The sequence below is a fragment of the Delphinus delphis genome, chromosome 7, assembly GCF_949987515.2.
Source record: "Delphinus delphis chromosome 7, mDelDel1.2, whole genome shotgun sequence".
Lineage (NCBI taxonomy): Eukaryota > Metazoa > Chordata > Mammalia > Artiodactyla > Delphinidae > Delphinus > Delphinus delphis.
In genome coordinates, this window is record NC_082689.1 from 106602089 (window position 1) to 106615217 (window position 13129).

Here is a 13129-nt window from a genome sequence, read left to right on the forward strand (position 1 = left end):
AAGTTGCTAAGAGACTAGATCTTAAACGTTTTCATCACAAGAAAAAAAATTCTATAACTATGTATGGTGACAAACGTTAACTACACTTTTTTGCGGCGGTCATCTTAAAATATATACAAATATCTAATAATTATGCTGTACAGTTGAAACTAATATAACATTGTAGGTCAATTATGCATCATTCAAAAAGAAAAAGAAAATCCTTATTAGCTTTTCGGCGTACAATTTTCAGATATGTTTATACACATCTACTACATAAGCTTATCTAAATTATGATTACCGGGTCTTCTCTTTTTGCTTTCACAATAATGAATGAACATTTTTGTATATGAAAACTAAAATGGTAGATACCATCAGCACAAGATAAGGCAAGCATGAGAAGAATGCAAGATATTTGCCCTCCCTGTTCAAATAGTAAGTCTTCTTTTACTGCATATTCTTTTCCATTGAACCAAAAGGAAACCTCAGAATCCTTCTCAGTGCAGATCTAGGAAGACAGTACTGTTCAGAGCTGAAATAATAAGCTATATATTTCATCTCCAACCTTGAGCCTGAGATAATGGAATAAAGTGACTCCAACTATCAGAAGCAAATTATTAAGGAGGATAAATCATGAGAGATTATTACAACCAGGCATTTGACAAAATAGAGCCTGACAAAGGTACTTGTGGTATTCACACCCTGTCCCTTCAAGCAAAAGCTGACAGCACTAATGAGGGCTTTTACTTCTAAGCTAATGATCAGTTCACTCTGACTGTGTGATGGCTGCTTGTAAATGAATATTTCCCTTGAATCTAATTAGATTGGGTCTAGACTATATGTTTCCCAGTGAGTCGGTACCTTATAGATATCAGGAACATTTCTATTAATTGGACAACAACTAAGATGGGAAAGAAGGAAAAGCAATTCGGAGGATGTGCACTGATTTTTCTCCCCCTCTCTCTTTGTGCCTAGAATCAGACATCGCTGACTTTGATGGTCGAAGCTCCCTTCTGTACAGGTTCAATCAGAAGCTGATGAGTACTCTCAAAGATGTGATCTCCCTGAAGTTCAAGAGCATGCAAGGAGATGGGGTCCTGTTCCACGGAGAAGGACAACGTGGAGACCACATCACCCTGGAGCTCCAGAAGGGGAGGCTCGCTCTGCACCTCAGCTTGGGTAGGTCCCTCAACTTGGGTAGGTCAGACTATGGGGAAATCCTTTTGTAGCAGGTCACAGTTCCTTATCCTCCTAGTGTATCAGTTAGAAGTTCCTGGATCACAGTCTAAGTGACATATTTTCCTTATGCAGGTTGGAGAAGAAAAATACCATGTTTAAGCCATAAACAGCATTCTTTAAACAAGGTAATTTTGGTAGGGAGGGAGAGCTACAAGCTAATTGTTCATTCTTTCTTTTTCTTTCTTCCTTTTTCTTTCCTTCTTTCCTTCCTTCCTTCCTTCCTTCTTTCTTTCTCTACATATTTCTCTCTTTTTTTTTTTTTTTTTTTTTTGCGGTATTTGGGCCTCTCACTGTTGTGGCCTCTCCCGTTGCGGAGCACAGGCTCCGGACACGCAGGCTTAACAGCCATGGCTCACGGGCCCAGCTGCTCTGCGGCATGTGGGATCCTCCTGGACCGGGGCACGAACCCATGTCCCCTGCATCGGCAGGCGGACTCCCAACCACTGCACCACCAGGGAAGCCCCATATTTCTCTTTTTTTCGTAACGAACTTTAGCTTGGGCAAGTTTACATGCACACGTGCACACACACACACACACACACACACACACACACACACATGCACATGTATTATAATGAGGCTTTTGCTCATAGTCTATTGTAATTGTTACATTTATGAAAGTTAAGTTCCAGGGGAAAATGGAGGAAAAACATTTTAATATCTTTCCTGGCTTGTTTTTTGTTTTTGTTTGTTTGTTTTTTGTTTGTTTTTGTTTTTTTGTGGGGGAATAAGGGGGTCATATGTATGGCATCTAAGTTTCTGGACATTCCCGTGTCTTATTAAGGGAAATACTGTTTTCTTTAAGTGTCCAGGCTGTGCCAGTGTGAGCCCTAGACTTGCCAAATGCCAGCTAATTTATTAGAGATGCCCTGCTGCCTTCTCTGTATTTAGGACTCAGGCTTCTGCATCCATCATGCCTGCCTCACTACTGGCAGGTCTGCATTTCTTTGTAATCAACTTCCTATCCCAGGGGAAGAAAGAGAGAGGGTCACCCTCCTTTATGTGAAAGGTGCTTTGGAAGGAAGTATGGGCCAAGTGCAGAAGGCAGGGAGCAGAGTTTCCAAAGATGAAAAGGCAAACCAAAAAGCTCTCCTGGAGGAAAAGAAACCAGGACCAAGAGTTAGGCTGACAAAAAAGGAAGTGACCATTTTTTATAAGAATGAATCCCTTCCTCCCATTGAAAATGTTAGTTTTAGGGGAAGGGGTGGAGAGTATATTTGTGGAAGAGAATTATCACCCATCACCAAGTATTCCCTGTCAAGTAGTAAAGATGGAAAGTTATAGCAGAATTCAGTTTGTAAGCTCAAGTTGGATGAAAGACTGGAAAAATCACAGATAAGTTTTATCTTTTAGTAATTATTATTTAGTAATAAATTATTTTAGTAATTAGCATAAAAATGAAGATTATTGTGAACTCATCCCCAAAGCCAAACAATGTAGATCCTTATTTTGAGGCATTTCTGAGCATCTCCTTAGCCTCCATGGTGAGTATTGGCATGGGTAGCAGGGAGAACCTTTGGATCCCAAGTTTTAACTCATCAAATTGATAACTAATGCACTAAATTAAATAGTTAGCAAAAGCATCGTTAGAAGGAGAGTCTCACTCAGAGGAGAGCAATAAGAGGTTTTGCTAGTAACATAATCGGTTTTGCTCACTTACCTAAAGAAGAAATGTATCAGTGAATTCTATGAAGGGTGGGCATATAAATATTCAGCAGAAATACATCAGTCTGTTAACTGGCCTTCAATTTTTGTGAAAGGAAAATGGATGGAGTAACTCCCCGAACACACACACACCTAGTTACAGTTACTCTGTGGTTCACAGAGCATTGTGAGTTGTGGATAAAGTTATTATGACTTGTCATTAGTAAAGCAGGTAACACTGATTCTGTCAGTGACTGCCATTTGGATTCCCAATTCCAATGTGCCATTACCACTCCAAAGCTCTGCTCCAACATCCATAACCCAATGAGGTGCAGCAGCTTCACACACAGTAGAGCAGGATGGAAAGGAAGAGGTGTGCTCATGTGACAGATTTTATTTTAATTGCAGACAGGTGCTAGCTATTTATTATGGGGAAAGTTCATAACTCCCAAGCCTCAGTTTACTTATTTCTAACCTGGGGTTATTACTAACTATCTTCCAGGGCATGAACATGAAAACTAAAAATATTCAAAATGAATTTTCTTTGTCAGTATATAAACACGGTGAAGCTCTTAATATTACTCATCATTCAACCAACAATATCTGAATGTCCCACACCCTGTGCTATGCAGGCCTTCCTGGAAAGAAATGGGTATTTTAAGGTAAAGAAGACCCGCTCCATGCTGCGATATAAAGAAAGCAGAATAATTCTCTCTTTCCAGATCCCATCTGCCCCATATTTCTAACTGTGGTGGCGATAATGGAAAATCTCCTTTAGTCTGTTTTCTGCAGAGTTTGGAATTTCTTCATCTTTTCATCTGCTTATGGATTTTACTCATTTCCATCCGTTTACCATGACTGTTTCCTGTACTTATCTCTTTTAAGCAGTCACCTAGGATACTTGTTAAATAGCACAGATTTCTATGTTCCTTCTCTAGAGAGATGCTGACGTATATTAGTACTTTAGCTCTGCGTAACTCTGTTACAGCCAGCAGATTTCTGGAAGCACTAAGTTAAGGGGAAAGGGGGAATGATAATCGTTTTGATTTGCCCATAAGAGAAAATCTGTAACATACGTTCCACAAGGGAAAGATAACACTTTGTTCATAACTGTAGCTCTGGAAACTAGGAGAGCACCAGCCTGAAGTAGGTACTTGAGGCAAATTGAGTACATTGGAAAAAGTGGTTTTCATCTCATATATCAGAGCCTGACACAAATACATATTATTCTCATTTGGCTTGCTGACCCTCAAGCCTGAGCTACTCTCCCCGCTATGATATTTGCAGAATGCCCACAATGTGCCAGTGTGTTATCCAATCCTCAGAGCAGCCCTATTAGGTACATAAACATTAGTTCCAATTTACCCATGTGGAATGTTAGGCTGAAGGAGGATATATCACCTGTTCAAATTACACAGCTATAAATTAGCATAGCCACAATTAAAATCCAGTTATATTTACCAGGTTTTAAACTTACTTTCAGATTATAAAATATATGTCAGTTTTAGAAAACTGGAAGGAAAAAAAACACTCTATAAAGAAGGGAAAAATCACTCAAAATCCTACAACTCAGTCATCCTTCTATTAACATTTTTGTATATTTTCCAAGTGTTTTCCTTAGCTATTTATATAAAATTTTTACATATGATATAAAATTCATGTTCTTCCCATGTTGCCACACAGCCTTCAAAGAGGAAAGAGTTCATACCACCCATGATCAAGCTCTCTTTTTAAAGAAATGAATCAAGAAATAAAAAGGAAGAAAGAGAGCAAGAGGAGGAGTGGGGAAGGAAGAATCCTAAAATCCAAGTTAATGGGCTGCAAAATGGTGCTGGGACAATGGCCAATGACGGAGGAAGGGGAGGAAGTTTCTCTCTGCCCAGCTGACGTGGACACTGCAGCAGTGTTTCCTTTAGTGAGAGTTCTCCAGTTCCTTATCTAATCTGTGACTTTACAATTCAGAAATTCAGGCTGAGTAGAGAGGTTCAGTACCATGGACAGCTGCATGACCTATACCATGGCCTTTGGAGGTATACACAGTGTGCTGTGGTTCTTTACAAGTGATGCTCTTTGCCGAAATTCTGATTCATATTACCTAGTTACTCCTATGGAGGCTGACTTGGAAAGATCATTTCAATGTTGCAGTTGAACTAGGTGTTTGACTACTTTCTTCGGGTAGAACAGTGAGATTTCTAGAGCTACTAATGGGAGAGAGATTTCTTCTCTCAGTCCGTAAGGGGGTTCATAAAGATTCCTCTTTCCATGCTACACATGTCATTCAGATCACCTGTGGCAGTTTGCCCTCAGTAGAATTACAACAGCTCAAACCCATACATGCAGGTGGGAGAATGAAAGAGCAGAGGCATTACGTGACCGGGGAATTGTGTTGAGAACTAAATAAAACATCAATAGCACATGCGGGTCATTCATCCTTACAAGAGTCCAGCACCTTTGAACTGAGGCATAATGTTTGTGTAATATGACAGTCATAGGAAAGCGAGAATCTCGGCATAGCATAACCACGTGTGGAGCACACTGTCCTTGGGGGGCCAAGTATGGGTTCAGAGGCAAAGCATTTGACTGCATAACCAACTCATTGAGATAGCTTGGGATATCAGTGAACAGTCTGAACATTCTCCAGAGAGTCCAATGCACATTTACTTTAGCTTTTTGAAATTCAAGCATTTTGATAAGCCAACTCATATGTATTTATAAAACATTTATTGTGTTTCTGGACCTGGACTAAATACTATGAAAGATGTTTTTTAATGTTGCCATTTTTTGAGAGCCCTCACTTAGGCACTGTGCTAGACATTTTACGTATATATTTCATTTGTATCACATGGCAATCCTACAAACTATATCCAAACCCATTTTACAGATGGAGAAACTGATGGTGAGTGATGTCCAGTAGGTTGCCCCGGGCTACATAGGTCACGTAGATGCATAGCTGTAAACCCAAGATTAGAACACTCATCAATCGAATCCCAAGTTCCTGACATTCATCATTAAAATATTATAAACCTTCATGAAACAATTACAAGTTAAATATCAGGAAGTTGGTATCCATGTGTTATACTTTGAGAATGGAGAGACCAGAGTAGGATAAAGGAGTCCAGAAAGCCTTCCTGGATCCACCTTGAGTTAGCTGGAGATTTCATTACAAAGAGGAAGGGAACACAGGCATTTCAGACAAAGTGTCAATGGGATAAGTTGTTCCACATTTTATGTAAATTGTGTCATTCTTATAATAAGAATTCACTGAACGAGTACATTAAGCCAGGCACTGAGCTATGCACTGGAGGTTAAAAGTTGAATTTACCAGTTCTGATTTTCAAGGAGGTCCAGGCCTAGTAAAATAATTATTACAATTTACTTTCTAATTTTGTAATATTAACTAAAAATATATAATTAGGTATCATCAAAACCACATACCATAATTGTATTAAGATAGCATTTTTTAAGATAACAAAGTCACAGAAGATGGATACAGCTTAGGAGTCAGACTTGAACCATGACTCCTAAATCTAGAGAATGTTTTATTGAATAAACTTTAGAAAATTTTTAACAACTTTAACAATACAAGAAAGATGAATTTCATTGCTTTTTTGATACATAAGGATTTGCTCTGATCTGAGGGTCAAGTCCACTGCAGTCGCATGGCGTCCTGTTAGTTTTTATTTTCTTTGGAAGACTTCACTTGAGTGCTTAGGAGAACATACATCAGCTCTGAATTCGGCTAAACAAGGGTCTTTATGCTCCTGGATAACCTGCAAAGGTGAAATTTGCCTTCACCTTCTACATTGTGTCCTTCCCTCTTAGGGTTGCCCCATGTTCCTTTCCAAAACTCTCAGCTTCCCAATGCATCAAATCCTTTTCTTGGTATTCTGATTAAGCTATATAAGCTCACACATATGTATGGTGGAAAGCAGGTGGCCAGGACATAAGAAATGAGGGTAAGTGGGAGTATCAATTTTTCCAGTAGGAGTAGTGGTAAGAGCATTAGCTTTGGAGTCAGAGCTTGGTTGTAACCCTAATACTTTGTGTCCTTAGGTATGCCTTGTAGCTTCTTTGAGGTGAAGTTTTTTGTAAGGCTGTGTTCAGGAATAATGGAAACAACCTATGTAAAATGCTTACCTCACTTAGTAGAAGAGAACCTTAAAAATACAAGTGAATACCAACATCGATAACCTGAACAACTAAGGTGGGAAGGTTAATTCTGAAGGTCGGGCGGAGGTAGGCATTGGTGACCTCCATGTGAGTGCTCCCCTATCTCATCAACAATAAATCAAGCCCTTTCCAACGTGACTTTCTGTTGAAATACAATCTTAAAAAAGAAAGTTTCTGTTCCCTTTTGCTAGGCCATATGATATCCACAGATTGTGAAAGTTAAAGTGTTTAAACTGTTAAGACCAAGCAAGATTTAATCAAAGAAGATTTTGGGTGAAAACAATGCAATATAATGCCCTTAGTCAGAAAAATGTTAGTTCCAAGGGTGAACAATTTGACATGCTTATCCACAGTATGTTGGGGATGTGGGTGGGGGAGAAGAGCAAGTTAGAAATATTTTGCAATCATTTCAAGCTTCCTATAAAAATTGCCATATGCTTTAGGGACTTGAGTAGTATTTACATTGTTTCATTTTAATTATATCTCAAACCACATGAAAACACGTTTTTATTTAATTAATAATAAGAGGTATTTTCCCCCCTAATGTGTTTCTGGCCTAAAAGATAGCTTCCAGATATTTTTATTGTCTTTGTTCTCCACAATTGCCTATAGGAATTTTTATCTTGCCTTAATAAATTGGAAACTAGTTAAAACTAGTAGTTCAACCATAATTGCCACTGAGATAAAACTTGAAATGTGTATTACAGGATGAAGAGTTTGATAATCTTTTGAGAATGAAGTTTGTATTGCAATTTCTAATACTGAACATTTCTAGGTAAAATGGAACCTTTCCTAGGAGTAACCTTTTTCTTCAAGGTAACACCTACTCTAGATACAATTTAAAACATTCTATTGAATGAAGAGCAGAATTTCCTGTTTATCCAATTGTTTAAACAGACTAACTTTCACTCAATTTGTGTGCATACAAGATTTCTGAGTGTTAGCATAGAATGATTAATGGAGAGGATCAGTGAAATAAGGTAATGTCTACCAATTTTTTTAGTTAAAAAGATGCTTGTAATGCAGGAGATATTCAACAATTTACACATCACTCGTATAGTTTTCAATGAACCAGCTATGCAGGTTAAGGATTATGGTTTTAATGAAGTTTATTTGTTTTTCCCATTATCAAAGATACTTATACTCATTCTAAAATGTAAGAAGAAAAGAAAAAAGAAAATCAAAACTTCTGTTAATGTTTTAGTAAATGCAAACAAGGATAAAAGAAAGATTCACTACGTTATCCAAAAAGTCAAGTAAAATTTACAGTCTGTTTGACCTATTCAAAATTAAATTTCTCTTATGAAGTAGGAATAATAGTGTAGAAAAATATTAAAATACTTAATTTAATCCTTGTCTTTATTGGCTCTACTAAAGAAATCAACATATCACTAAAACCCACCCAACACAACAGATAAGAACAAATAATTAGGGGGAAAAGATGTGATTCCTTTACTTTTTCATTTTGTGACTTTCAGTGGCTTTACAGTTTCCAACCTTTAATGTTTTGGACTTATTATTACTGAATCATTGTTAAATGCCTTTTTAGTTTTTAAGAAAAAATGTTGGAGGTACACATCAAATTTAAAATGAAATCTCTGATATTAAATCTATTTGACTTATTACCTAGAATTAATAGTTTATAAGGCACACTGTTTCCTTCAACCAATCATTAGCCTTTGGACATGTTTTATTTTATAAGTAAAAGGTGTGTGTGTGTGTGTGTGTGTGTGTAGAAGAAGTGGGAGAGAGAGACGGACACTGGTGTTCTTTGTTCTGACTGGTACCACTTTTCACCTACCTGCTTGAGCAAACATACTAAAAGTCATCCCTAGGTGAGTCTTTCCTTTACCATGTCCACCTCCAATATCCAAATGGCATGCCAGGTCACCACACGCCAACACCTTCTCACTGGCTGAAAATCCATCCTCCTGTGCTCTCTTTACCTAAGCCCCTCATCCCCCATCTAGATGACGCCAGTTTTTCTGGCAGCCTTGCCTTCTCATCAAATTCCCATACAGCTGTCCAAATAACCTTCTTAAAATGTTAATCTGAGTCAGTAATCCCTGACTTATTAATTGACCAGTGGCTCCCATTTCTTAAAAGTAAACACAGGCTGTAACCTAGCTCACACTAGCACACTGGTCCTGGGTGGGATAAGCCAGCCCCACGTGGTCATGGCACTCTGCTGCGTGGAATCCCTTTAGGTGTTCCCCTGTACCCCCAACCTTGGCATGTGCTTCTCCCGGCTGGGTAGCAATGCTCCTTGTTCTGGCCAAATATCAGGCCCGCTTTGTAAAGCGGCCTCCACAGCTCCCTACCCTGCATTTCCATGGCTCCCTGCATTAACTGCTGTTAATACCAGCAGCATGCTTTTTATCAGTTCACTTATTGAGTCTCCACATTAAAACTTTCAGAGAGGGAAGTGTGCCTTTTAACTCTGTATCTCCTGTATACATCATTTGTCACTGTAAGCAAGTCAGGTAGATATCAACACCTTTTTGTAGATGGATGGAAGGATGAAAGGAAGGGAGGGAGGAAGGAAGGAAGGGAGGAAGGAAGGAAAGAAGGAACGACGAAGGGAGGAAAGGAAGAAGGAAGGAAAGAAGGAAGAAGGAAAGGAGGAGAGAGAGAAGGAAAGAGGGAAGGAAGGGAGGGAGAGAGGTGAGGGAGAAAGAAAAAGATCTATTAATGTATTTGCATAATTTGACACATTTTAAGAACTCAAAAGATGTGGAACAAATCAATATGTCAATGAATAAATCAATTGAAGGCAGCTATGAACTCATCAGCTCTTATTTTTCAATTACAATCATCTGGGTGCCTCCCCCCAACCCCCATAGGAAGCAACAAAGTGTTATTTCATGCAGGAAGCAGTGACTTGGGGCCATAATGGAGGTAGGAGTGAGCAGCCTACAGTGGAAATGGCAGCTCCAGCCCCTTAAATGCCGCACCACGGAGCAGGCTGCTGCAGTTGTTCTGTAAAACATGTCTTAGGAGAGAGAAGAGAGACATTTAGCTTTCAGTTACTAAGGGTACCGAACGCATAAAATATTCAAAAATTGGGAGGTTTACATGTAAGTAAAATTAGTTGCATTGAGCTGTTCATTTTGCTAAGGCTAAGCCATTCTACAGGATAAAAGAACAAAGAAAAAAAAAAAGCTTTAATCTTTTTGACAGAAGGATACAGGCAGGAAGTCCATAAAATTGGAGGAGAGACAGGAGGGGAAACGGGCAGACTTGATTGAAAAATGTACCTCTCCACCGGAATCTCTCACATTCTCCCAAGGGGTATCTTCCAAGCTCAGTTTAGGGTGAATCATAGGACCCTTGCCCTGGTCAGTCAAAAGGGTCGAGACCTGGATCTGAACGCTGGCTGCATCTCTACCTAGGCATGCTTACCCTCACTGGACCTCAGTTTCCTAATTTGTCAAATGCAGGTAATCATTTTGTCTTAGAGCATCAGACTTGGAGGTTATAAAATCCCTCGTTAAGTGCCCTTGATAGAGTAGGCATTTGAAAATGGCAGCTAAAATGATTAATTCCTCCCCGTTGCCTTCGCCCACAAATCTACCCAACTCATTGGGGCCACTGTCTTCCCTCTACTTCTCCAGCATTCACTCTTCCTCCAAAACACAGCTAAAGATTCACTTTCTCCTTTCAAGAGCCATTCACATGCAAAGAATATGTATTCTTTCTAAATGTGACAAGTCCTATTTTCAATATCATTCATATGGCCATCAGGATATGGTTTCTCTTATTATTCAATCACACAAGTCCTGACATGTCATTTCACATGTAGAAGGGGGTGTGTGTATCAGTTGACTGAGATTTTGGTCCTGCAATCTGTGGGAAAATGTTGGTATTCCTTCCCAAGCCCAGCACAGTTCTGGGTCTGCAGACAGGGAATCATCCTTTACCTTTGGATAGAGAGAGTTGGACTTGCTAGCAGAACGTTCTAGTGCTTCAGGCTGCCCTTGGGCACAGAGCCATCCCGTGTTCTATCCCCTTCACAGATGACAGCAAACCTCGGCTCAGCAGCAGCCCCCCCTCGGCCACCCTGGGCAGCCTCCTGGATGACCAGCACTGGCACTCCGTCCTTCTCGAGCGGGTCGGCAAGCACGTGAACTTCACTGTGGACCGGCACACACAGCACTTCCGGACCAAGGGCGAGGCGGATGCCTTAGACATCGACTATGAGGTGAGTTGATTCTCCCTGCAGACCCCCAAGCCCCTTGCTCGTGATCAGTAAGAAAATCAGGTAGCAAAAGAGCAAGTGAGAAGATGTGGGCCCCTGACAGATCTTACCCTGGGGCTTCTCTTCCCCTTGCTCTAAGCCCAGTCAGCCAACCACTGGGGAGTCCACGGAGAGAGTCTGAGCTGTGAGCCTGGAGAAACGCCTTGCAAGGCATCAGCTAATTGTGTGCACTTTAAAATCAGCAAGCCTCCTTTTTACTTTTTAAAACTTCTTTTTTTTTTTTTTTTCTGGTAGCTTTCCTGTATCACATCTAGTCTCTTGCTTACATTCAGTAATTCCTTTTTCGAAAATCAGCTTCAGTTAGCCGAGGTCATGGAAAATACAGAAATTATATTAATATAAAATTTTAGGTCAATTATACCTTAATAAAATAAATAATAAAATCCAAAGAAATTGAAAATCTGCATGATAGGCTCTTGTTTTTCACCTTCATTCCTATGCAGACTTCTGACCAATACACAAGGACAGTTAGTTCTACAAAAGAGCAAGAAAGAACGAACTGTCCTTGTGTATTGGTCAGAAGTTTTGCAAGACTAGCAGCCAAGATTTAACCATCTTTGCTAGTAGTTCAGTTCAAGAAGTATATATTGTGCTCCCACTGTATACCAGGCTCTCTTCTAGGCAATACCAATCAGAGATGACTAAAGCAGAGTCCCTGAGTTGGAGATGCTTACAGTCTAATAGCAGAGTCAGGCCTGGAACACCCACTGCAGAACAAGGAGGTGAAAGCTACCTTGGAGAGCGGCACTGGGCACTGCGGGATCCTAGGCACAGAGCGCTTGGCTCAACCTTGAATGCGGGTGGAAGGCTTCCAGCAGGAGATGCTGCTAAGTCTTGAAAGGAGAGAAGGGTTAGCCTGATGAGAAAGGTGAAAAAGGCAGGCCAGGTCAGAGAGGACCCTGTGCAGGGTACGGGGCATGAAATGTCACAGTCCAGTATCTATGGGATTTGAAACAATCGTCCGGCAGTGGTGTGTGAGGGCCAGCTGGTACTGACTCATGAAGGCCAGCTGGTAGATTTTCAGGAAGTTTGGAAGCTGGCTGGTAAATACAGCCATTATGAAAACCCCAGTTATTTAAACTTATAATCCATCGAAGTATTTTTAAAATGTACTAAATTCATTGATGCCTAGTTACTTTATTTTATTCTATCTATCTGTCTATGTGTCTCTCTATGCATCTATCTATATGTATTTGAGGTTTTTTTTTTACTTCTGTTGTATCCGTGTGGTGGAAATACACTATATTGGATTGCTACAGTGCATCTCTTTCCAATTCCATATTTTGTGACATCCGTTTGATGGTTTGAAATCCATCATAGCGGAGATATTTACACCATGGATATTGGTAAATCCTATAAGTCAGGGTTTGATTTATTGTTTTGTTGATTGTCTAGACCAGGGATAGGCAAACTACAGCCTGGTGACCAAGTCTGGCTTGAAGTCTGTTTTCTCCAGCCTGTGTGTTAAGAATACTTTTTATATCTATGTTGTTTTACAAAATTAAGAAAAAAAAAAGAATAAGTGACAAGAGACTGTGTGATTACAGATAAAAGAGTTCAGTGAAAAATCAACGAAAGCATTCTATAAAAATCAATTGGTTTTATGGAATTTATAATACAGTTTATTGTATATTTTATTATTATTTGTAAATTGTGTCTACACATCGCTTATATCAGTAAAATGACCTAATGTCTGAATGCATGTGTGTGCCCACACACATACAGTCTGTGTGTCTGTGTGTGTGCGTCACACGCTGAACAGCCAGATTTTAAACCTGTATCAACACACCACTTGAGGCAGTGAGAGATAAAACGTAAGAATTTGGGAAGACCCAGGTA

At 39.7% G+C, this 13129-nt stretch overlaps 1 protein-coding gene across 3 annotated transcripts in view; it reads left to right on the top strand.

Annotated features, from left to right (window-relative positions):
• The window catches only part of CNTNAP5 (contactin associated protein family member 5), an 866498-nt gene that overhangs the window by 421943 nt on the left and 431426 nt on the right, over positions 1-13129 (top strand). For all 3 annotated transcript variants that reach the window (XM_060016951.1, XM_060016952.1, XM_060016953.1), the window contains 2 exons: positions 955-1158; positions 11049-11233. In XM_060016951.1, coding sequence (XP_059872934.1) covers positions 955-1158; positions 11049-11233 — 389 coding nt within the window. The remainder of the gene's footprint in view (positions 1-954; positions 1159-11048; positions 11234-13129) is intronic.